The sequence below is a fragment of the Xiphophorus maculatus genome, chromosome 7 (assembly GCF_002775205.1).
Source record: "Xiphophorus maculatus strain JP 163 A chromosome 7, X_maculatus-5.0-male, whole genome shotgun sequence".
Lineage (NCBI taxonomy): Eukaryota > Metazoa > Chordata > Actinopteri > Cyprinodontiformes > Poeciliidae > Xiphophorus > Xiphophorus maculatus.
Window position 1 is genome coordinate 13,144,273 of NC_036449.1, and position 27,434 is coordinate 13,171,706.

The following is a 27,434-nucleotide window of genomic DNA, read 5'->3' on the forward strand; positions in this document are numbered from 1 at the left end:
TTACAACTGGTGGCGTATACATATATATATATATACTATTACCACATACAATATGTTGGGGATGTAATTAAAGTCATGAATCAAATCAGGTAATAACTTACTAATGACATCGTTAGAAAACCAATAAATACAAAGTCACAAATTAACACAACTACAATAAGATGAGTTTTGTAAGTGGAAATAAACTTGCCTACATCCAAAGTAAATCTGTTTTTTTCTTTGACCTAAGGGGGAGTCATCAACAGCTAATTTTAACACTTGATTGGCTAATTAAACAACATGCATAATTTAACAAAGCAACCTCTGTCACCCACTTTTCTGTTCCCATTAAAATCAAAACCACACACATATACACACACTGCAGCTAATTTTCTAACCCCCATAATTGCATGCAATTATACACTGGAAACATCATATGCAAAGGCAAACATATACCTCACATGCTGCTTCCTAGCTCCTAGCATGTCTGTGCTTGAACCAGCTTTTCTTAAACTCATTTACTGTTGTGAGATTTTTCTCGTCAAATGCCTGTGTGTGTGACGTTTTGACACCTAAAATGTATGAAAAATAAAAAATTGTAAAAGCTTCAAAAGAACCAGAAAATGTGTTGCATATTTTGGTTATAAATAACCTAATGTGAAGACCAGCACGACATCCATATTGAACCCCACATGTAAATGCTGGGTTTGGCATCTAGGCTCCAATCTCAGCCCTCCATATGCATGTTGGAGTGATGGAGAGATGACCAGCTACACTGCTGAAATGAGGTGACAGTCTCTGACATGTAGAAGCCTATTGATAGCAGCTGAGGTGGTGGAGGGACAGAAAAAATAAAGCAAACCTGAAGGGAGCAGCAGCAGGACATTGGGACATGACAAGCAGCTTAAATAGTTCAAACTGAAGTATTTTTGATGTCCTGTGAAGTTTATGAAAGTACTCACTTGAGGCAGCAACACAGCTGAATTTTACTGCCTGAACTAACACATTTTTTTCTGACATTCATTGCATGGGCAAACATTCACAAACACTCACATACAGTACATATCCATACAGAGGTCAATAACTGATTTGTCTGAAATTAAAACAAAAAACACATACAACACATCTAATAATAGGCTTAATATTAGTGTTGTCATTACGTTAACACTATATATGATTAAAAAAAAAACCATGAATTAGGAAATCTTTTCATGACCCATTCATACTTACAGAGAGACTGACAAGCTCAGTCTTCGGTGATTGAGATTCAGAACTCACACAGACAACTTTATTTAATAATTAAAATCATTAAATAAAGTTGGTGCAAGCTTTCTGCTGAAATATGAGAAACATTTAATCTCTAATTCAGTCTACTTATGATGGGAGAAGGGATTGTGTAATTCCTGCATTTCACAAACAAAAGTAAAATAAAACAGACAAAAATAATATTCTTATTAGCCGTCTGAGATGCAGGCTTTCCACACCTACTGCCAAATGGTGTTTTTCCACAGTGATGCTAGCTGAGCTTCACTCTGCTGTCAGCAGGCCCATGCAGTGAAGTTTTGCTGGCATAATGTGAGTATTTTTCCGCTGCAGTGCACAGCAACATGTTTACTATGATGACAGGATGGAGGTGTATTTGTCACAGGTCGCAGTGGGTGCTGTCACATGAGCAGAAAACCAAAGGGAGTACAAAAACACAGACTTTCAGCTTGATTGCATTGAACAGCAACAACTGCTCTGAAGTGCTGCGTCTCTATCATTTAGAAAACAAATTTGTCTTATTTTTGTCTGAATAAAAATACCGCTTCAGATTTGCAGCCACATAGATAATCGGCCTGCCTGAACACAATTTCATTAAATATGGCCTAAAATAGATTGTGAAAATGTGAAAAGTCAAACCATTAACTGCTCAGATACTGCCTCCTGTAAGCCTGTTGTGTATAGATGTCATTGTGGTTTGGCTTGGCTCAATGCAAGATAATATAAATTGATCTGGGCCTCTGGGAACACCCTAAAAAACATGTTGTGCCTATTACAGGGACACGCAGGCTGCTGGGCCCAATTCAGACCTCAGTGGTTGCCATTTGAGACTTTCTTTGGAAAGTCCTAAACTGTTTGCTGTAATCAGATCTGATCTTTTGTAATCTGATCAGCTAGGACACATTTCTATGTAGAAAATGAAATGGAAATATATGCAGTATTTCTGATAATACTTCAAATTTAATTCTATTTTTTCCTCATATATTTTTCTCATATTAGGAATTGTGGTATCATTACACTTCCAGTCAGAAGTTTACATAAACTTATCATCAGTATGGTAGTCTTTTATTTTGGGGTTTTAATTATTGATCCTGCAGGTCAATAATTAAAAGCCCCAATTGGATTCCAAAAGTGTAATCCAATTACACTTTTGGATTATTCGTTTTGGCAATAGCCCCACAACAACAAAAAACTTAACTGAATTAAAAAAAAACAAACAGTGTACAACTTTAAAAACTATAATTTTTCTACTTTAGACAGGCTCAGATTGAATCCATACACACTCAAATATTTATACACGTTCACTTCAATTTGATCAAATATATTCTCAGAAATTGTGGAAAAATCACACACTTTTGTCATGAACAACAACTAATTGCATTATTTTGGTTGTATCTTTCTTCTTTCTGGAAATAAATCAATTGGTTTCCAGCTGAATATTTGTCTCCTCTTGTCATAAAATGTTTCCTGACAAGATAAGTAACTCGTCCATGTAGGCAGCCGCAAATTTCATTCAAGCTTGAAGGGAAATTCAGGGATTACCATGACCTCTCACTGTGTTTTATAGGCTGGTTAATGCCAGGAAACCAGTCAATTGGAATAAGATTGATCATTTCTGATATTAAGAGTTGTCAAATGTTCCGGCAGACTTTTAAAATTGCTGTTGAAGGGACTGTTTGTAACTTACTTAGAGAAAATTAGGCATATTTTAAAGGTGTATAAATATATTCAATCCTCTTTGGATTAGAGAAAATTCACAGGCCCTTCACATTTGTACATTCAGTTCTAGTTTTTAAAATTAATAGAAGTTAATTGATGTTTTATAACCAATCCATGCTGGGAAAAGAACAATTCAATTCCATTTATAATAACCAAAAATTACCATGAAATTCTTGCTGATGACAAGTTTATGTAAATTTCTGAACAGCTCTGTAAATTTGTTTTTGGAGCCACTAATCTATTTTTTTTTAAGTTGTATGGTTCTTATTGTTGTTATTTTGTGTTTTTAAGCATCATTTTAATCTTCTAAAATGGTATTTTTCAAAACACCTTTTTTTATTGTCACATATCTACAAATCCTTTGACCGGTATTTCAATTCTACATGTTTCTTCTCACTGCTTTTACCACTAATGTACAACATTTATGAAGAAATAATCCCCTGAATATGAAAAGAGCACTAATTATGCATATTTAACTGTGTTTATTTGTGGGTTCTCTGCACAAAAAATAATGTGTGTCCATGTTTGTGTTGGCCACAGCAAATAGGAGAAGATGGCACAATGACAAGGGAGAGCAATGAATATTAAATCAGAAGGTCAGTTCAGACTAAGTAGAAGCAGCAATCAATGCACAACACGCACACACACACACAAGCCAACAAACAGGAATGGGTAGCTACCTACACACTCCTACACAGTTCCTTTTTAAAACCTGCACAATTCCTTTGTAAATAATGTACACCTACACACTTCCCTTTAATCTTGCCTTGCGGAATGGAGCAACTCAACACAATAACATCTGCACAGTGTCATTAAGCTGCAGAGGATAAGGCGACTAAGAGGCTAATGCCACCATGAGCCAAACACTGCCAGAGGATGTTTCTCTTCTAGTCAATAAGTTGATAAAGTTGTGCTTGTTTTCTTTTTTGTTTGTTTTTTAGTTAGTTATTTGCATAGTAAATGAGGCCTTTAAACCTATGTAATGCAATTAAATGAAAGGATAACTCTAAATCATTCATGGTTCTCTCACTGCTTCGCCTCAGATTTGAAATTATGTTTTCACTTGCTGAATATAAGATTATTCAGTATGAACAGAGAGAAACTTGATCTTCATATTTAATGAGCCCCCTCATGTCACACTCATCAACTTCCTCCCTGTTCTGACAGAGACAGGCATAAAAGATCTACCTCTCCTTTATCATCTACATCTAACCATGTGACATCTAATAACACATAATTATGACAAATGATGGATGATGGCATTATGGAGCCTGCATATCACATGCATTCATATCTGTTTAATCACAGCAACTCTGAGCTGAGTATTCAGATGACTGTGGTGCTGTTATATCTCTCCAGGAGGGCAAGAGTAATTCATTTGAAGAAGATGTGTCCATAAATAAAAAATGTCACTATAGAGTGCTGTGATAAAGTATTTGCTCCCTTACTTACAGTATTTCTCATGTTTGTACCTTTTTTTCCACACTTAAATGTTTTAGATCTTCAAACAAAAAAACAGATTTTTTTAAATTATGATTTCATTAAATAAGGGAGCAAAAATATTTGTCAGATTTAAGACCAAACTTAAACTCAGTGAAACTGCTGTGTTTTTTAATCCTCCAGATGTGGACATGTGTTTGTAACCCTTTCCAAACAGTTGGATTTCAGTGAGTTTGTTCCTCATCTGCTCTTGAATTGTATTAGATCCCAGCATGATGTGTAGCTTTTTGAGATCATTTTATCTGATTCACGTGATCTGAAGGAATCTGTTTAAAAAATTGACTCTGCAGGTCTGACAATAATCCAACCTGAGTGTGACTGGTTAAATTTAACACAGCTTTCCCAAAAAGTGTAAAGTATGTCTATTGTGCCATCCAAACGTACTGACATTTTTCAGCATGAAGGTCCTGGGTTTGAATCCTTAGCTCTTTCTTTCTGCATGCAGTTTGCATGTTCTGAATCGTCATTCTTCTCTCTGGGTGCTCAGACTCCCACAATCTAAAACCATAACTGGTAGGTTAATTGGTCTCTCTAATTAGGGCGACTGTGGCTCTATGGTAGAGTAGTCGTCTTGCGATCGGAAGGTTGTAGGTTCGATTCCAGCTTCCTCCTGCCACATGTCGATGTGCCTCTGGGCAAGGCACTTAACCCCAAATTGCCTACTGATCTGCGTATCGGTATTATAAATGTGTGCGTGTTTGTGAGTGCGACTGGGTGAATGTGACTCTAGTGTAAAGCGCTTTAAGTGGTCAAAAATGACTGGAAAAGCGCTATATAAGTTCAGTCCATTTACCATTTACCATAATTTGTCCTTAGGTACAAGTGTGTGTGCATGGGCTGGTGACCTGTCCAGAGTGTAAACTGCCTCTTGCCCAATGACCGCTGGAGACGGGCAGCTCCTCCATGACTCTACAAGGAAAAACTGGAATAGATAATGGATGGATAGACTGGAAAATTATGTTTATATACTCAACCTACATGATGTTATCAATTTCTCTTTAAGTCACAGTTATGGGATAATTCTTCTCTGTTTTCAATGAACTTATTAACTAAACACCAAAATCATTAATCAGTAAAATGGAAATTTTAATAGTATTAAAAGTCTGCAAAGCAAGCGATGAGTGGAGGTTATTACCTCTCTTTAAGGAATGGAAAAGATTATCATAAAGTATCATAAAGTACTTCACCTTCACAGTTAATCAAACATGCAGAGCTGTTATTACATTAAGAAAGCACGGTATCGCTGACACTTCTCCAATCTATAATGGAGTTTCTGGCAACGCATTCATTTTGTTGAGTGAGCAGTTTAACATGCAAAAGAACAAAGCCATACCAATGAGTTAGTCAGCCAAAGCAATCAAAACTGCATTCACTTGTGCTGCGGTTCAATACGAGCTCCCACAGAGATGTTCAACAACAACAATGATCCCACCCATCAGCACGTTATCTTTCCTTCAGGCCAGTCAACCCGGCTGTGATCAATCAGCTCAAAAATCAACCAGAGGTGAATTTTCACTTTTATGTTGGTGCATTGATTCAGGCATTGAGTTAATTACCGGCTACAATGAGAGACTGAACAGGGTGATCCATATGTGCTTAAGAGCACAAAAACTACTTCACTTATCAATACTTGCTTTCTTCTTTCAGAATTTATAGATTTACTGAGGAGCTACATGGTGATAAGAAAGTGTTTGACCCATTTAAACGGTTTTGCATTTTACAACTTGAAACTTCGATGTATTTTCAGACATTTTATGTAACAGAACAACACAAAGTACCGCAAAATTATGAAGTGTAAGGAAAAGGACACATTGTTTCCTTAAAAAAACTGAACGTTTGGTCGAGTCACTGTACTATTTTCACTATTACTGTAACTGTAGGCTTTTGCAGTATGTCTCTAACACGTGATTATACTTTAACCAATAAAATTACAGCTTTGGAAGTATGCTTAGAGACATTATCCAGCAGAAAGCTAAGCTGATCCTCTGCCCCAGTCTCAAGTCAACTAATATATTTTTTTCTAGAATTGCTCTATATTTAGCTTGAATTATTTTTCTATCATCTCTACCCGGCTTCTTTTGCCTGCTGAAGAAATGCATCCCCTAAGCATTATACTACCAAGTTTCACTGTGGGGTGTTTCCAGAGTGATACATTACACTCTGATGAACTCTTTTCTAATTTCTAATAAAAAAGCAACTGGATGCAGTAAAATGTATTTATGACACTGAAATAGCTGTATAAAAACACCTGCACCTTTTGGGGGGATTTGTATGTGTAAGATGCTTTTAAACTATGACTTGTTTTATGTGAAATACATCAATGTTAGTGGATGTAATGTGTGTAAGGGACTGCATGTAAATGCTCACAGAAAAAGTAACATGTTCGGCTCAAGTTTGACATATGAACAGAGTAATGTCATTGGCGGTAATGTTACGTCCATGTTTTTCATGTTGTGCAGCTTTGTGTTTTGCTGACATTGGCTTCACTTCTTTATTGTTTGGGAACCACACAGTCGGTGTGTTGTATAAATAAAAACAGTAATAACAAAGGCAAGAAATCGGACTTTTGAAGTGGTCATCCCTTTAACAAGAAATGACCACTTCCTTGAAATAGTCCCCTCCATTTTGTCCAAATACAAAAACATTTGTTTTTTTAAATGAACATTAAGTAATGTTGAATAAAGTTCTTTTTATATAAAAAAAGGCTTTTAAAATAAAACCCTTGTGTTATGATACCAAAAAGAAACAAACAAAACGCCAGTAACAAACAAGACAGAAGAAAAAGAAAGAAAGAAATTAAAAGTCAATAAATAACATGGGGATTATACTGAGATCAAAAACATCAAAACAGCAGTGCCACAACAATATGAATCAGACACCACAGGCTTCGACTATAATCTGTTTTGGCTTTGACTAATGAGATGAGGCGGAGGCGGGGTGAGGAGTGTGTGTGATGTTTTGATGCCAACAATACATGTTTGTACTGCTCATTTGAGGAGGGGTCTAATGTGGCAGTCAGTGGTGCATGACCAGGTCTAATCCTTTCCTCCAACCATCACTTTGTCCCTAATCTTATCTCATCAGTTCGTGCTATTCTAATCTACTTTTTGAAAGCTTATCAAACTAATCGTTACAAACAGTGACAGTGCAGGAGGGATGACTGGAATGTTACGTGTTCGTGACTCAGCTGTTTGTATCTGAACATCAGCCACAATTAGATCAGCAGGATGAAGTTTCTCCCGTATCAGTTTTCTTTTGACAGGTTAGGGCTGTTTGCTTGTTTGCATAAGTGATAAGATTTTGAACAACAGAAGGTAAAATATCCACATATTTTGGATGGAGAACCAGAATAAATGAAACTATTTGAGGTAGCTGTGTGAGTCAATGAGATGGCCCATTTCAAGCCTTGTAAATCAGGTTTGGCTGGCTGTTTAATTTACTTGCAAATTAATGCGCCATGCCATGAAGTGTAAGGAAATAAATATTCATGAAGTTAACTAAGAAAAGGGCAAGGACGTATCACAGACACCACCGGGCTGGCAACTCAAATAAACATTGTATTGGTATTTTAAAGATACATTAAATTTCTTATGCTTCATGGATTATGCAAAAGGAAGGAGTCATTCTCCCTGCCCCTGCTTTCTCCTCACACCACCCCCACTGTATTTCTGTTTATACTGGCTGTGTCAGGTCATGATATTATACAAGCTACGTTGTCATCTACTTGAAATACTTCTGACATAGACAGTCTAATAAGAGAAAAATACAGCAAGCTAAAATTGATGTAAAGCAGCATATTCATTACACTGATATTGTTCTTTTTTGCTTGCACCGTGTGTAACAGTTTGTTACCTATGTGACATGCAAGAAAGCATTTGCCTGCTAGAAACTGCTTCACAAAAGTATTCACATTCTTTGAATTTTTCAGATTTTGTTGCAATCACAAACACGAACGTGTAACTGTGAAACATGTGTGTGCTTCAGACAAAAAAATCTGTAGAGAATAGCATATGTCCATCCTTCTTTATTCTCAAACCTAATTAGTGAATGCAGTCCAACCTTCCAGCCTACACGCAAAGAATGAAACACTTTCATTACACATCCACCTGAACACGCCATCTACTCTGTCAACATGGTAGAGGCAACATTATGCTGTGGGGATGCTGATGAGACTACTTGAAGCGTTGATGGAAACTCAAAACAAGTCAAAGCTGGTACAAATCATGTAAAAAGCTGCAAAAGACTCGACTGAGGTTCACCAAACAAAAGGACACCTGCAACGTTCAGTCAGAGTCCCAGTGAAATTGTTTAGAGATCAAAGCGTATCACTGTTTTAGACTGAGCAATTCAAAGCCCACAGCCAAACCAAATCAAGAATCATTAGCAGTTCTTGAAAATTGCTATGCTCAATAGCAAACAGTTTAATAAAAAATGTAAAAAAATCATGCAGGCCTACTGTTTTTCTTTCACTTGCTGTGCACCACTTTGTTGTCTAGCTAGTAAAATTACAATAAAATATGTTAAGATTTTGATTGGAATATGACAAAATGCAAAAATGTCAGAGGGTATGAATACTTCTGCGAGACCCCTTGAAATTTGTTACTCATATGTCACAGAACAAATTACCAAAACACCCCTAAATTTGTAAGTATAGAGGTAAGAATGAAAAAGAGTTAAGATCAGGGAATAGGTGGACTAATTAACCAAGGACACTCAGATGCTGAGCCAGCACCTTGGATGTACAGTAAATGATGATGATCTACCCTGAAGAACCTGTCACAATTGCAGGATATATTACTGTTCAAAATGATGTCTATTATGGCTTGGTTTTGTTCACACCTTTAGTGAAAACAAACATGAAAATGAATCCCTACTTTAATACGGTTCTCCCTGCTTCCTGTGTTTGACCTGCATTCATAACTGTTAGGACACAGTGTACTACTTGCTTTCGTCAGTGAAACAGCACCATCCTTCTGCTGAGCAGGATGAGCTGCATCTCTCTTTCTCTCTCCCTCTCTCCCCACAGGAAGTCAGGCTGCCTGACAGACTTCTGCCTCTCTCAGGCTGCATGACTAGCAGAGCACACCAAGCTGGCTCCTGCATTTCATCATGACGCACGCTGTCAGCTGGTGACGCAGTAAATAGGGGAGATTTATTTTTTGCGTCATTTTTTAGCTTGACCATGTATGGGTGTTTTTTGGTTTTTTTTTTTTTTAAGTTGCACACAGTAATTTTGTTTTGATGTAGAATATGTGAATTATGCTTGAGCCTTCCTTACCCTGCCTTTTTGTGCAGATGGACACGGACTGTCTCTGAACAGCTCCAGGCAAACACAAATATGCAGAAGGTTAACAGGTTATGTTATACAACAACACACATTTCACGAGTTCCTGTAATAGCTGGAGTGGAAGGGAAAATAACATAGAGTTTCATGAACTTCTGACCAAGTGCCAGCATCTAAGTGCCAGAAAGTTATTATATAAAATGTATAATAATTCTTAAAATTGAATACATATGAATGGGATTATTTTTGCAAACAAAATTGTAGTAACATTTAATATTTATACTGTAAATACTAATTTAGGTTACAGTATTTAAAAACAAAATAATGCAAAACACATAGATTATGTAAGAAAAACATTATGAAATGATTATTAGATATGTATTATCTTTAAACAAAACATTAAATACTATTACTATGTTACTATTTCCAAATAATAACTTCCAATATTGTCTGCCAAATATTATTATAGTTTTTCATCCTTAATGTTAATATTAATACATCATTTTAAATAACATATAAAACATAACCACTTACAAAAGTAAATTCAAAACTAAAACTGAAATAAGAAGTAACTAGCTAGTTACAGAATTAATTGTCTTTACTTTACTTTATATAATGCAACATATTAATGATACAAATACTTAAATATCAAAGAAAAGGGCACATGTTTTCTAATCAATCCAGATTCATAATGTTGGTGTTTTGTTTCTACAAGGTTGTTTACAAAATAACTTAGCATTTAATTGATCTTTGTCTAATTCATAGTTTTGATCTTTTATTTTGCGAAAATACTATCAACATACTATCATTACAAAAAATGATAATATAAAAAAAACGTGTATCAGTCGGTGTTTTATAATCCACCCAAAGATTTATACAACAAGATCTTATTCGGTTGTCTTTTTGGATCCATATCCTGCTAAAAAAAAAAAAAGGCTGGATGGATCATGGGAGTAGAGGCTATAAATAAAGCTACGCTGCTGTGTGACTACGCGTAAATGAGTCGGAAGAGGGCAGAGTGATAGTAGGAGGGCTTTCTCCTCCTCCTCCTCCTCTCTCTCCAGCATTCATCCCGTTTCCACCAATGAGCACAATGAGCTCAGGGCGCACCGCCCACTGCCGGTGCGTGTGTGAGTGTGAGTGAGTGAGTTTTTTCTCCTTCGCTTTTCCCTTCCTTTTTTTAAGCCAAAGCTGGATGTGTAGATCGTCACATGTTGTTTCCTCTCTTCAGTCTGAACATCAGCCGGCATGTGTTATTTATTGCTTGGCTGCGGGAGAAGACGAGCGCACGTACGGCTCTGGAAATAGAGGATTAAAAATAAAGCGCGGAGTTTTTCTTTTTTTTTTTTTTCTTTTCTTTTTCTTCAAGCGACTCCTGGAAATTCAAGCGCTGCGGTCTGGTCTGGTCTGGACTGGAGGAACACGAGAATGGCGAGTCCGCCAACCACGGGCGGTCAGGCGCTGATGACCAGCACTAGTAATGCAAACGTCAATAGCAGCGCGAAAAAATGTGGATATCTGAAGAAGCAGAAACACGGACACAAGCGCTTTTTCGTTTTAAAGGAGCCGTGTGAAGGATTCCCTGCCCGGCTGGAGTACTACGAGAACGAGAAGAAATGGAGAAACAAGTCCGCCGCTAAGAGAGTTGTTCCCCTGGACTGCTGCCTCAACGTCAGCAAGAGAGCGGACGCGAAACACAAGTATCTCATTGCTCTTTACACCAAGGACGAGTATTTTGCCGTGGCGGCGGAAAACGAGCAAGAACAGGAGAACTGGTACCGGGCGCTGACGGACCTAATGGCCGAGGGGAAAGTGTGTGACGGCTCGGCGTCCAACTCTGCGTCTTCACTGGTTGGCTTCGACGAGACGAGTTACGGTGTAATAACGCCGGTGGCCGCCGCCTACAAGGAGGTATGGCAGGTTAACCTCAAATCCAGGGGACTGGGACAGAGTAGGAATCTGACCGGGGTGTACAGGCTCTGTCTCTCCAGCCGAATGATCAGCTTCGTTAAGCTCAACTCGGAGGTCGCCTCTGTCGTACTACAGCTGATGAACATCCGAAGGTGCGGCCATTCCGACAGCTTTTTCTTCATCGAGGTGGGTCGATCTGCAGCCATCGGTCCAGGGGAGCTGTGGATGCAAGCTGATGACTCAGTAGTGGCTCAGAATATCCACGAAACTATCCTAGAGGCCATGAAAGCCATGAAGGAGCTGTCGGAGTTCCGCCCTCGCAGCAAAAGTCAGTCATCTAGCACCAACCCCATCTCTGTGCCAACAAGGAGGCATCTGAATAATCTCCCACCGAGCCAGACCGGCCTCCCCCGGAGGTCCCGTACTGACAGCACCTCTGCCACATCTCCTGTGAGTAGTAAATGCCTGTCTTGTCGTATACGCACGGCCAGCGAGGGCGATGGCACCATGACACGCCCAATGTCTGTCACTGGGAGCCCCCTCAGCCCAGGGGTCCACAGGACCCTCCTGAGCCGGTCTCACACCATAACAACACGGCCCTCCTTGACTTTTGAATCTTCTACTCTCCAGCATAGTAAGTCCATGTCTATGCCCCTGTCTCATTCTCCGCCGGTGGCCAACCCATGCTCAGGACATGTGTCCAACTGTGTGGACAGCAGTGTCCCCCGCCCCTCCAGCTGCAGTGCATCATTCTCAGGCTCTCCCAGTGATGCAGGCTTTATATCATGTGAAGAATATGGCTCCAGCCCTGCTGATGCACGGGACCTCAGGTTACCCCTAACCCTTCGCAGCAACACTCCTGAATCTCTGAAAGCAGAAACCCCTCCCTCCAGGGATGGGAGTGAACTTGATGGCTACATGGTGATGGAAAGGCAAAATCAGAATGGCTACCGGCGGCTGTCAGAGCTGGATAAAGTGTATCGAAAGCGAACATACTCCCTCACTACCCCCCGTCAGCAGAGGCGACCCCCTCAGGTGTCCTCAGCTTCTCTGGATGAATACACTCTCATGAGAGCCACATACACCAGTGGAAGCCGGTCTTCTTTGAGGTGTCACACGGCCTCACCTAAAGGAAGCGGGCTAGAAGATTACAGGGATGTTCACATCAGCTCTAACAGTCTCCAAGGTGACAGCGGCTACATGCCAATGATGCCTGGAGTTGCACCCCAGACTCCAGGGTCCAAGGACGACCCATACATGCCCATGAGCCCTATGTGTGTTTCTGCTCCAAAGCAGATCATCAATCCACGTTCACACTCCTGCACCGCAGGGCTAGCCCCACGCACAGACTCCCCTGGGAGTATTTCTCTGGAGGACAATGGCTACATGCCTATGTGGTGCGGACACAAGATGTCAGTGGAAAGCAGTGATGGAAAGCCAAGCAATGGAGAGTACCTGTACATGTCTCCCGTTGATGCTCTGGTTTCTCTCACACCCCCAGAGTACCTTCTCAGCCTCTCAGGAGACCCACACCTCCACCACAGACAGCCTTATTGTTACAGCTCCCTACCAAGATCGGTCAAAGGACAGTTGCAGCGAACTGGGTCTGCTGACACCGACCAGTATGTTGTAATGAGTTTACAGAGACAACGGATAGAAGAAGAGTCAAACGGTGGTCCCGTCTCACCTGGAGAATCTGGAACCAGTAGCTCCCCAGGTACGCCAACCACTCCATCTTCTCTCCCTTCTCTTCTAAAACTGACTCGGTCAGATGGAGGCCTGTTGCACCGCAGCAGGGTGTGCCGGCCCACTCGCCTGGCTTTGGAATCCCTTCGAACACTACCATGTATGAGTGAGCATCCCCTTCCCTCAGAACCTCGCAGCCCTGGAGAGTACATCAATATTGATTTTGGTACTGCTGCCGACGTCCCACCGTTGGAGAGCTCAGAGGCTGGAAGCGTAATGTGTACAGAGGAGGGATCACTGTCTCTGTCAAACTATGCTAACATTGACATCAAGTCATCGGTTCATCTTGAATCACATCAAGTAGAAGGTTCCCACCCACCGGGGTGTCTTAACCATACATCTGAAGTCTTGATGTGCTCCAGCATGGTGAGCAACCAGCAGGACACACAGAGAGTTGAAGGGAAGGAGGATGAAAAGAGAACGGAGGGAGAGACAAAGACAATGGGACAGAAAGGGAGTCCTGTAAGTGAGCCTGCTATTACCAAAAGTGACTACACTGAGATGACCTTTGGTCCACCTGCTCCTTTATCTGTTCTCTGCGCCACTGATGCCACCCCTCTCCCCACCAGCCCCACTGCATGTGTGAAGAGACTCAGTCTTGAAAGCAGCTTAGTGGATGTGGTGCCCCTTGTGCCAGTGGATTCTTTCCTACTTGGGGCACCATCGTTATCTCTCAGTGTTGTAGATCCAGACCGGGGGGCCAAGGTTATCCGGGCTGACCCTCAGGGGCGTCGCCGCCATAGCTCCGAGACCTTCTCCTCCACCACCACTGTGACGCCCGTGTGCCCGTCTTTCGCCCATGACACCAAGCGGCACAGCTCCGCTTCTGTGGAGAACGTGTCCCGCTCTGTCCACAGCTCTGAGGAGCCCGGCGAGGACCACACCAGCCCCATGTGCAGGGAAACGTCAGCGGGGTATCAAAACGGACTGAACTACATTGCCTTAAACTTGATGGAGGGGAACCTCGGAGGGGGCAGGTTAGGCAGATGCGACGAATTCCTGAGGTTCAAGACGACTTGCGGCTGCAAAGGGGGTCTAAATGGGTTCAGCGCCAGCCCCTACGCCAGCCTGGGATTCAAGGAGACTACTACTGCTGCTGTGAAAGGTGAGTGTTTGTCCTCATTGCACACGCCCTTTCATTCAGCAGGTTTTTCATTCATAAAGGGAGTGGTGTAAGGGTAGAGTAGGATCATGATCCGCCTCAGTGAGCCAGAGATTGGCCACGCATAACATCACTTCCTACATCTTTTGAACTTCTTTATGTTGACATGACCTGCAGCAAAACATGTATCTTCATCTGCATCGAGCTTGTTTGGCCATTATTTTTTACCTTGCAGATCTTTCATAACCTCATAATTCTGACTCTATAGTGTGTTGAAAGTAACCAGCACCTGGTCATCAGCTGTGTCTTTTTTTATTCCTCCACTGCTAATATAGTGATATGTAAACACAGGCTGCAGAAGTCTCACAGAAGTAAGCCAGTTATTAACATGACTGCTGGGTGTGGGCTGCGATGTTTAGATAGGATTAGTCACCTACTCGTTCCACCCATCACTGAAAAATCCCACTGTGTGATTCTGAGGTAGTCTTTTATCTTGTTTGAAACTGCAGAGCTAGTGTGCTGGAAACAGTTTTATTTCAATTCCCAAATAAGAGAGTTTGAATTACTATTATGAAGTAAACAAAGGATACAAATGGAGAAAATAGTGTCGATTTTGGGTGCAGCACATTGTCTTTTTGCTCTTTCATTAGCTTACTAAATTAGCTAAGAAGAGTCACACTTTATTGTATTCTTCCTCTGCAGCCATCTTATTTTGAAAGAGCTTCTTATGGTTGTATTCTGTTTGGCTTGACGCTTCCATCGTGTGTTTTGTGTGAATGGTTTGCTCTGAGCTCCCTCAGTGACGCAGTTTTCGACCACGTCAGTATGTCAGAAAAAAAAAATCTAATCTTATACAGTGACGCACCACATTACGATCCTACTGTAGAAGGATCTAGAATATGTTTTATTTAAAGTGTCTTGCGCTGTGTTTTGTAACCATGAAACAGCTAACATTTGGGAGAGGGGCAGTAGCGGTATTCCCCCCCCATCAAAATATTACCTTTCCCCTCATTTTGTTCAGTGTTGCATCAGTGGCTTTTCGTACATGTGTAAATGGAAGGGGTTTATTTACAGAGATTGATGACCTGGCAGGGGCATGTTAGAAGTTGTTGTTTGCCTGAAAAGAAAATACAGAGAGACGGGATCATCATGAGTCACAAAAATCTGTGTTCCTGATGGTGAAATAGTAGAGTTTAATTAGTGTTTGTGCTTTCACAACTGGGCTTGTCTCCCCTTTCTGGTCTCAGCCAAGGCTCTCGTTCTCTGAGCCGCAGCCGGCGTGGAGTTCAGTGCAAGTCATCGGGTTCCCCAGAAAAACAAGTGAGTCAGTTGTTTATCAATTGTCAGGTACTGGGTTTCAGAGCTGGAATGTGGGCAGTGTGCAAAGGTTGCTGGGAGAGGTGAATGCTCACTTGTTTTTCTAACCTGGTGGGATGGACTTAGAGGAGCAGGAGGAGGAGGAGGGGGTGATGGGAGGATTCTTTTCTTTTCCCCCTCTGTGAGCAAATTCACAAACATGCCAATGAAATGTTCTTTTACAAGAACAAGCTCTGATAAACATGTTTTGTATGGGGATAGTTGACTTGAAAGAGACACACGTGCACTGTAAACGTGTACTTTCCGTACTGTTGAAAATGTTCCTGGATTTTTCAAAAATATTGAAACTCCTCCCTGTATGGAGATGGTTTCGGGTAAATTCATCCTTTTGACAGTTGGTACCTGCCTCGGTTTACAAACTGTTTGGTAGGAATTTTTTTCCCGTTTTTAAGACATCCTAAGTTGTATTAGTTCTTCTCTCTATTGATTATTATTTACTGGAATTATAAAGAGATTAATAGTCATAAAGATTCTAAAATTTAATGCTTAATTCAGTTGAATGTTATTAGTTGAAAACTTTGTGTTATTTGTTTTGATCCACATTTGGAGCTGTTTCCTCACACAATAAATGTCCAATTGAGTGGTAATTTATTGGAGTCAACTAACTTTATTATGTTACAGACATTAACATAATGAATTACAAATTGACGGGTGATAGAACATCTCACAGTAGACATCACAATTTCACATACCAAAAAGTCAGGTAAAAAAATGACCAAAAAGGTGAAATGACCTGGAAATGTGCTGCCTGTTTGTTTATTGGAGCATTAGTAACTGCCTTGCCCCCACCTGTTGCTACACAGTGGCAGTCAAATAAGGTGAACTACAGTTTGAACTTTTTTACAAGAATGAGAAAGTCTGCTGTTTGCAAATGTTTCTAGTAGGAAAAAAAACAGTTATACCTTCATCTACACAATGCAGTTTTAAACACTAAAATAGACTTAAAAATAAACGACTACCAGAGCAGGTAGCCTGACTAACTTGTTAATATCAGTTTGTTATTCTTACAGAGCAAAGTAAGAATAACGTTGCTTGTGTCTGTTACTGATAAATGTGGCAGTTTTATAATTAACATGTTATATTATTTTAACTGCAGTAGGAGTAATAGTAACTTAAAAAAAAAAAAAAACTTTAGTGCTTTGACTACGTTTTATTGATTAATGGAACATAAAAGGCCTAGCTAGAAAGCAGACAGAGAAAATAATCAGGGGGAAATGTTAATCAGTCTTTGCCCATTTAAAGATGATTGACCTCCGCATCAAAATAGCAAATATTTAAAAAAAAAAAAAAGCCACGCCTGTTTAGTACAAGTTGACAGGCTTTGCCACATTCCCCATGTTCGCTGGTACACTGTTGTTTGCATTCCTGCCATTCTTCATGTACATTTGGCCATCACCTGCTGTAATCTGTCATCCCAGATCATAAAAGGAAGATGCTGCTAATTTGTTAGCACTTCCTGTCTGTCAGTGTACGGAGGAAGTTCTGCAGGTTTCAGTTGGAAACGTTATTGGCCTGCGGACAGTATCCGCATTTCTCTTTATTTGTGTTGCAAATTTCAGACTGACTCTTTCAGACTTTTCACAAAGATGAAGCAAATTAGTCAAATTACCATGTTATTCTTGCTCTTTGTACCAATGGAAAGTTTGCGCTCAAATTCCTGCAATGAGCTAAAAACGAGAGTGATCTTTTTTTTGTTGAAAGTAGTAGTTAAAAAATATTACATTAGACAGGCACCAATGAATTTTTCTAATTGATTCTTTATCTGCCCTGATCAGAAAAAGCCAAACCAAAAATCTGTTTTTTCTTGTTGATTAAATACCTCAAAACTAAATACTTGATGATGATTCTCCATCTATAAATACATCAAACAATTGCATGTACTTTGATGCATTTTTTGAATTTAATACAAAAATCACTTAAAGATAAAGGGAACTAGTCTTTAAATTCACTTGTTTAGTCAAAACAAACACCTCTATTAGAGAACCTGCAGCACATTCTCCCTATAAGGGTTAGTTGGAAAGAAAGGTCAGAATGTCATTTTGTCCAAGAAAGGAGATGCATATCAGTCAGGAAAAGCCGGATCGGTAAAGCCTTACCTTACACAATTACAGATTAAATTTACTGACTTTTCCTTTGCAGAATCTAAAAATTCCCTCTTACCGCAAGTTGAATAATTTTTGATGTGAACTCTTAGAGGTGTGTCCACCTTTGTTTATGCACCACGGCTCTTTTTCAAAAGAGACTAAATCTACCTGAAGGACGCGTAAAAACATGTTTTGAAAATGTAGAGGAGGCTTTCGGCCAAATTTAGACTGCTTTGTCAGATTTTCCTAATGCCCTGAAGTGAACTCTGATGGAAACACAGCTTTTGTCATTTACTCGTCTGGGTGTCAGGTGGTGTTGTGTTGAAAGGATTATGAGAAATCCACTCACTTAAATTTCTATGTTTCGGTCAGAACAGGTAAAGGAGGCCTGTCTGGTGTTTTAACACCTTCTCTTTATTCCTTTTGTTTTCCCCTTTTGTAGACTACCTGCTAACGTTCTTCATCATCCTTCTGTCATTTCTAACCCCCAACTTTCCATTTTTTTTGTTTCCTATTTTTTTATACGCAACATTTGGTTCTTTGAATCAAAGCAGTCCTGCACGGGTGCAGACGGAGGGGGAAAACTGACTCACGCTCTCCATTTGTGGGCCCAGACTGCTCGCCCACCCCCTATCCCCGAAAATACACACACCCACCAGTCACACATTCTGACTTTGTGTGCCACTACCATGTGCGTAGATATACAGCTATCAGCAGATGGTGGATAGTGGGGGTGTGGTGGGGTCAGGGGTTTCTGCACCTGCCCCGCCAAGCAGTACTCACTGGTTATCTGGCCCCTCCGAGGAGAGTGACAATACGGCAGTGACTGGCCACCATCTGCCACCACAACAACAGAGGGAGAGGGTGTGTGTGTGTGTGTGTGAGAGAGAGAGAGGGATAGAGAGGGGAGGTGGGGGTGTGGCCAAGCAGTTTCAAGAAGCCAACCTGAAACCCTTCCCCCCTTTCTCTCCTTGTGTGCGTCCTCCTCCCCCCCATTTCTCCTCGTTGTCGCTCTTCAAAACTGTTTCTTCTGTTTTTCAGAAGCCATGTGATTCCACTCTCCCTGAACCTTTTTATATTCACACATCCAGTGCACATGGGTGCTTGTTGTTGTTTATTGAATCTCTGATTAGGTTTTACACACAAGTCACTGGCAGTTGTTCGTGCACATTAGAAAGTGGTCCCGCTTCTCATTTCAGTCTCATTTCCTTCATATTACGTGCATCTCGGTTTTAGGACACGGGGTTGTGTGCATCCTCACCTGTCCCGAACACCACCTGTCCTGCAGACTCACGTAAGCAGCGTCTCTGATACATAACTCTGAGCAAAGTAGGGCGGGATGTTCCAGCGCGAGATCAAAACAAAGTTAACCTCACGTATCCTCAATTTAGCTCGGAGGTAAGACGGATTACATTCTCTTCAGGATTAGACATTGTTCAGTAGCTTGTTTTCCGAAAGGTGAAGCAGTGACAGTGGCTCTGTGTGTGTGATGTACCCAAACACACGCCAGGTGAGAGGGTTCTAATGTAAGGACAGCTCGCATATCTGATGTTTAGGAACATGCGGCTTTCTGAAGTCATGTATGAAGACTTTCTGTTTCTGTTTCTGGACTGGAATTCTGCCAGTTGTTTGTTTTAGTGGAGAATGGAGCTGTCACATCCATTATCTCAGACACCTGAATTAAAATTAGAGCACATGTTGCTGTGATAATTGATTGATGGATTAGGTAATTACTCTAAGCCAAACAAGTAGGTGTTGCCTCATTTCAGCTCAGAGGGTTTCTTCTTTGTATTAATTTAATTGGATAACTGCAAACTAAACATCTGCCTGTATGAGATTCTGGTGCCATAAAAATATTGATTATAAAATATCAGCATTTTTTAAAAACGTTGTAGAAAGCAGAAATGGCTGAAATTTTCACATTTATGTTGGAAGTATTTTTTTAGTTGTAGATGCATCCTTTGCTACAAAAAAGTATTAGATTATTTGTTTATTTGCATGTTTTAATATTTTTCTAATATTGTATAAAAAAGGCTTATGTGGCTAAATGAAAAACCTGCAAAATGTACTGGTCTTTTTATCTGATTAATCAATTAATTTTCAGAATAATTGATAGAATAATAAGTGAGGGGCTGCACCTCTCTGCTCTGTTCAGTTGGAGACAGGTCCAATCAGTCCAACACATTTTTTGGGCATTTCCGTACAAGGACTTTGAAACCTAACAACAAGCTTCAGCAAAAAAAGATAAGCTGAGCTTTGCTGTTGCAATAGTCTGACTTTCTGATTCTGATTTTGGACAGATATTTTAACAAATAAAAAAGGAAAAAGGTCCTTTAATTTTAGGGAGAAGTTTTGAACCAGTCAAAATGATGAACAATTATTCATATTTACGCTCAAATGCACATTAAAGTAAATGTATATTAATTTATTGACTGCTAATGATGTCAATAATTTGTTTATACACATTTGTTGAATGGGAAAGAAAAAGATTCTAATTTTTCAATTTTGATTCTGTGCTTTTGTGAGAGTTGGTGTGGGACAACAGCCTGCCTTGCTGTTGCTGTTTTTGTTTTGTTGGTCAGGCAGAGAGAGGTGTGGGAGGTCAGCCGGTGTTTGCTTGGCCTGAGCGCTGCTGTAGATCAGGGAGGAGCTGACCAGGTTCAGGAATGTAAACAAAGCGGACCTGTCCGCTCCTTCGTTTACTGGCCCGTTTTTCAGACAGATGGTGACATAAACTGGCAATTCATCTGCAAACAGACAGTGAAGAGCCGGAGAGGAGTCTGCTAATACATAACTGTGTCTCTGAATGAAGCAGGGGGCTAATTTTAGCTTGAGTGAACTAAATAAATAATGAACAGAGCTTGTGTGTGTCTGTGTTGGTGTGGGTGGGCAGATATGGGGCCGGGAGTGGGGGGCAGGAGGGTGGTTTTTTTGTTGCCGGGAGAGGTGGGTGTGTGTGTGCATGTGCTTGTAAAAAGGAGGAGGGGTAGGGGGTACTGGGTTCATCCCCCCCCTGCTGGATCCCCTCCTCCCAGTAACACACCCACTTTCCCAAACCTTCCAGCCTACTCCTTTCTTCGCTACAATCTTCTTGGGTTTGAAAAGCGCTGTGTGTGGCCGATCGCCGTCGTTGCAATTATTGTTCTTAGAAGGAATTAAACAAAATAAAATAGATAGAAGAGGGGTGATGCATCACTTTGGTTTTAGCAGCCACACCTGGTTGTTGATCTGAGCTGGTATGGTGATTCAATTCTCCTTCCCGGCAGATCGCAGTCATTCTCACCCAAGTGCTTGCCTCTACAGGCTGCTGACTAGCCCATCCCCTCACACACATTTGGATCGGTATGGTCTCCGAGTCCCATGACCTCACTGCATTCCCGTTCCTCTCTGTCAGGTTCGTTCTGTTACTGTGGTTTTTCCACCGCTTCCCACCCCACCATGTCTGTTTTCCTCTCTCTCCGCCAGCACAGGTGGCCTCAGGAGTAAAATCAATTATCCGGTTATTCAAACGAGCTTTTCCAGATCCATATTTTTGCATCCTGGACAACAACTCCCCCTCAACCAACTTCCCTGTGCTTTTTTTTTTTCCCTCTTTAGAACTAATATTACTATCTACATTTTCCTTCAAGGCAGAATATATAGAGCAGAGATAGAGAACAGAAGTGTGTGTGTTTGTATGTTTATGGTGGGAAGGGGGTGGAGGAAGGGTGGGAGGGGAGTATACAGGAATTCTGAATGAAAGGTTTGTTTTAGAAAATGATGATCACATCCAGCTTTGTGAAAACAGCTCTTGTTCTTCACGGCCAGGAAGAAGCAGAGGAGGCAGCGAACGAGAGAAGAAATGCAGCTACTATCTCTGCGTGTGTGTGTGTGCGTGTTTGTGTCAGCCAGCCAAGACTTCCGCTCCTATCTGATAGCCTTGCATGCAAATGAAACCTCACAAACATGTACACAGGGGCATAAGGTCAGCAGAGCTTTCCACTGAGAGACATGCTAGACGTCAAACACCGTGCTCTCAGGGTATTTGGAAGCACATGCATTTGTCTGAGTGCGAGGGACAGATGAAAGTTCTGTTGAGGTACAGCGTTGGTATTTTCCCTTCTTTTAGTCGTCAGGAGAGTCTTGTCGTGTTTCAGCAGCATAGTGTTAAATGCCTCACTGTTTTATCCCCCTGCCACTTCAGTGTTCACCAGCCGAGGCATATACAGCACAAAAGCAAACTCCTCGAAGAGCAACTGTTGTTTAAAGTGGGACCATCAAGCCCTGTCTACACAAAGGAATATTTATTTTAAACTGATTATTTATAAAAAAAATAAATAGAAGAAAGGTAGAAAACATTAGCAACTTCAAAATATGGAGGTGGAAAGAATAGATGAAAGTTTGTTTACAAGCAAAATATTTTAGATTCTTGGCACTGATTGGTTGTTCTCTCAGAGCGGAAATAAGGCAGATTGCAGATGCTAGATTCTGAAGTTAAAAAAACAATGAACAATCATAAGCATTTATAGAAATGATTGCTAGTATTTGCAGATTTTAGGTTTTTGCTGTATTGCTGTCATCCTTTACCCTTACAAATACCGGGGCATTCACTGTATAATTATTCAGTCCAGGTTTAACTTGATTTTTGCCCTTTTCTAATTACTACGTGGTTCTATTGCCACCAAAATATTGGAAATCTTATGTATGTTTCTCAGATTGTGTTGTAAAAATCACTGAAGAAGCATCTACCACTTTTAAATTATCCTGCAGCATTTTGTAGAAAAAAGCAACAGTGACAGAAGGAGAGGCACAATCTGTGATTGGCTAACTGATGAGGCTAAAGTTGGCATTTATTTTTGAAGTGTCCTATAGGAGGATTTGAACGTCCTTGCCCTGGTTTTGCTCTCTTTTGAGGGAAGAAAATACCTTCCTTAATGGAAAGTCTGAAGTGTTTTACATAATGAAAGCATGTAATAAGCAAACCAATGAGTTTTGGGAGTTTGAGGTGTTTTCACCCAGTTCCAGACAAGCTAAATGATAATACCTTCTGCCTTCAGTATTATGACGATTGAACCACCACATTTATAATTGCTGAAGAAAAGAGATAAACCAAGGCACACATCTACTAATTGATCTGTTTTAATTCCCTTCAACAGCCTGAAAGATACATAAACTCATATTCTAACTCTACTTACCGCTGCTTTACTACAGAAGGCACATGCTATTGTAGCAGGAAGTGACACAACTTTGAGTTGATCTGGTGTGTAATTTCAGGGCGTTTCTCATATGTCCGAACTGCTTTTAATTACTGTTAACAAAAAGAATGCCCCTCTAAACAAACAGAGGTTGTATTTCTTTAAAACAATGTACCAGATCATCAATTTTTTTATTTTTTTACACAGTTTTACACAGTCAATAAACAACAATAAACAATACCCGAGTGGTTCCAGTGTTGTGGAGGTATCTACACAGCTCTACCCAAAACACAGACCTGACATTTTCCCATTGTGGACCTTTTCTTTCATTCTCCATTAAAAAGATACTGAATGGAAACGTGTGTTTTTTATCACAGTATGACATCTGGTTCTATAAAGTTAATTTTTTTCCTTTCTTCTTCCAGAATGAAGACTGATGGGTCTTCCCGCCTCTCCTCCTCTTCTTCCTCCCCTTCCTGTGAAAGTGAAACTCCGCTGTATCCAGATGATAAGGTCACCACTGCAACAGCTGGACAGCTGACGCCCCTTAACCTCTTCGCTGCCCTCTGTGGGGAGTTTGGAGACGGCCATAACCACGGAAACACAGACATTTGACCCTTGACCTAAATCCCTCCTCTCCTTTTTTCTCAGCACCCAAACATCCAGGTGCCATTGCTGCTGTAGTGCTAGACCAAGAACTCCAACAGAATATGAAACTCTTAACACTAGATAGGTAACTTTATCTCATTTCCTAGGCCTTCGATCTCTTCTGCAGTACATTATTAGAGCATTTACTGTTGTAGTTTATTCCATTTACAGACTTAGAATCGGATTTTATTTTGGCTTCAGCCAAGTAGTTGTCAGATTTTTCTCACCTGAAAACCTGTGAACCAAACCTGGAGAGCATGCGTACGCAATTACATGCAAAGAAAAAAAAAATGTTATCAGTATCCATGAATACTGATAACATGTATTTATTTATTTATCTACGATGTATGTATGTATTAAATGAAAAGGGTGTGAGAATCTGCATACAGGGTTGAGCTGCAAAAAGAAGACGGCATTTGTGAGCATATTTAAAAGTCAAAGGTAATGTCTACTTACACAAGAAAAAAAAAACCCTACCTCAGCACTGAGTCAAACAGTAGAAATATATATGAAATATTTATTTTCAGAGGTGAATGTTAAAATAAAATGCAAAAAAGTACAAAAAAAAAAAAAATACATCAATCCAAAGCCTTACTCTAGCCATCAGCCTCATTCTGATGGACCCTTTTAGTTTGGACCTTTAAATACACAGTATCAAAGATTTACCTGATCATTTTAACTGACTGAATGTTTATCAGAGCCAGCCTCTCTGAGATTAAGTTCCTTATCTTGCCACATCTATAACAAAAGTGATGTATTCAAAGTCCAGAGTAATATATTTATTCCATAACATGGTGTTTTCAAACTGAGAGAATTAATGCCAGGAGGACCTTAGTAGCACCACAGGCGCACGCAGCAGAGCATCAGATCTGTGTCTGCCTGTCTGAGCACAAGTCTCATTTCACCTGTGACATCCTGCACAAGTCCTGCAGGAAACGATGACCCACCTGGACCGGGCATGGACCGGCGTGAGATTCTAATGTGATGACAACTTTGGAGAAAAATACCAGTTTCACTGTACCAAGGAAACCCTAAAGGAAAATACTCTTATTTAAATCAAGCATGTAGAGACAATTATAATAATGCTATCTGTCATTTTTTCATTTAAAGTTATTTTGACAAAGAGCTACGCAAACATTTTATTATAAGAACATAAAATGTTGGGATCATTTTCAAGGGTGTGTTATGGAGACTAAGATATTAATGAGCAGGTTAATTATAGCTCAGTTTGCCAGTAAAATATTTTTACTTTAACAAGAGCAATGAACACTGCTGTTTCCACAGCATGACTGTCCTTGTTTTTGCCAACCAGAAATATCCAAACCAAACAGCTGAATCTGTCTTTCTAGTAAGCGAGGGAAAACCGTGGCACCCTTTCTTCAGCCAGCTAACCTGCAGTGGCAATCGCTGAAAACGAAAATGTGGCAGAACACGTTGACAGCTACAAAAGTTCAACTTTTTGAAAGCCTTGATAACAGAAACCGGTCCATGGCCAGTCAGGACAAGCGTCAGGAGAATGAATGTTTGCGAGCGATTTATACAGCCTAGGATAGTATTTTTCCCCTCATGTGATGCCTCATTGCAGCGCTCCGTCACCAAAGCAATGTGGCACACGAGCCTCGCAGGGCCACGGGGCCCCGCCCTTTGATTAGGCTTCTCTGCGCAGTCCTGCATTTTCAAACTTTCCAGATTGTAACACAAGACACGCTGAATGTAGTACGTGCTGTGTTCTGAGCCTGGGAACGCAGGCTTCAACAAGGCAACATCCAGATGTACTCACCGGAAACCACCACACTTACACTCGCCGAACGAAAACCAAGGGAAGCATTTTATTTATCTCAAATCACAGGTACCTTCGCCTATATACTGTAGATAGTGCAGCGTTACAGAGAATTACATCTGAGCAAATGCTGAGAAAATTTCAGAGGTGTTAAGTTAAATAATATGTTTGTACTGTACATAGTATGTGTTTGAGTGATTTTTTTTCCTGACACAACAAAAGCACTAATTAAGTTATACGATGACCAACAAGGTTTCGCTTTTGATTATTTTTCTTTCTTTTTTTTTTACTGTCATGGGATAGTCTTGCAAAATGGATGCCACTATGAGGACATTTTCTAATGCTGTAGTTCTGGAATATAAAATAAAAAATAGAAAGAAAAAAATGATTAATACTTGACACAATTACTTCTTGATACTTAGGTACGACACACATGGCATCTATGCAATATTTACACCTTTCGAAAAATTAGTTTACAGAGATGAACCAAATGTAGAAATAATGTTGATAATGTTTTTAAAAATTTAAATCAAAAATGTTTGCCATTTGTACAATTTTTGTCCTCCAATTTTGAAATGGAAAACCTTTTGGCTTTTTTTTTCATTTTCTTTTAGCTAATGAAATATTTTTGGCGTTTTGAGCAGTGTTTTGCATTTTGGAAAATGTTTTTATTCAGCATCAGATGGGCTCTGGCTTGCCTTGCTGTGTCTTCATTGTACATATTTCATATCATGCACATTGTGATGCTACTAAGAAATGATAATTTAAACTTAGCTTATTGCTTTAGATTGTATTGATTCTTTATAGATACATGCAATAAATGATATTTAAGAAAATTGAAGACTGGTTTGTGTTTCTTGATCATCTTCTCCAAAAAGATTGTTTTTACAACTTGTTCTAGTTCATGGAAAAAAAGAATAAAAATTGAGCACATCTTGTTTTCTACGTCTATAAACATAACTTTGAAACTTGGGCTGAGAGCTTATCTAGCAATAGTTGCAGTATTAGCATTGTCATTGTTTTTGTGCCTGGTTGTCGCGACCCCCAGCCATGTTGAAACAGCTAGGATTTAATATCATGCTGATTCTTTGTTTGAATGACAGGCAAGGTTCCACGTTTTTGTGCACTTGTAGAAATATTTATACACCTTTGAACTTTTTACATAATGTCAGGTGAAAACTATAAACCTCAACATATTTTATTAAGATTATTTTTGTGTTAAAACCAAACCAAAGTAGAACATAAACGGGGAGTGGAAGGAAAACAAAACATTGTTTCTAGTTGCATTTTATTTTCTTATAAATAAAAATCTGCAAATGGTCTTAATACTTTGCAAAACCACCTTTGGCCCTGATTAGTTTATTGGTATGTCTCAAACAGTGTTGAACATTTAGAGATAAAAGTGACAGAAAATGTCTCCCATTCCATTTTTGGCAATACAGCTTAAGGTTAGACAGATTGAGGCTAGCGCATCTGTGAACACAGATTTCCAAGTTTTGCTACAGATTTTCTGTTGCATTACTGTCTCGACTTTGACTGAACCATCAACATGCTTTCACCTAAACCATTTCATTGTATCGCTGGTGGTATGAAAGCTTAACCTCTCCTCCAGTTGCAATTCTTCAGGTTTCCATCCAGGATTATCCTTTTTTTTTTAGCTTTGTCCTCTTCCTCATCAAATCTGAGCAGTTTTCATGTCACTGCTAAAGAAAACCATCCTCAAACCATCATGCTGCCACCACTTTTTCACTGAGAGCGTGGTTTTAACATGCCACGTTGTCATAAAGGCTGAATTTGAGGAGTGCACAACCGTTGCCCTGACAACGTGGGGCTCTTCTCTGATTAATGCTCTGCTCTCAGGTCATGA

General features: G+C 40.1%; 1 protein-coding gene across 1 annotated transcript; it reads left to right on the forward strand.

Moving 5' to 3' along the window:
* Nucleotides 1-10,422: 10,422 nt before the first annotated feature.
* On the forward strand, nt 10,423-26,408 carry LOC102227153 (insulin receptor substrate 2-like). The gene is made up of 2 exons (XM_023336775.1): nt 10,423-14,507; nt 23,565-26,408. The coding sequence occupies exons 1-2, from the start codon at nt 11,174-11,176 to the stop codon at nt 23,567-23,569; spliced, it is 3,339 nt and encodes a 1,112-aa protein (XP_023192543.1). The 5' UTR covers nt 10,423-11,173; the 3' UTR covers nt 23,570-26,408.
* Nucleotides 26,409-27,434: the final 1,026 nt, after the last annotated feature.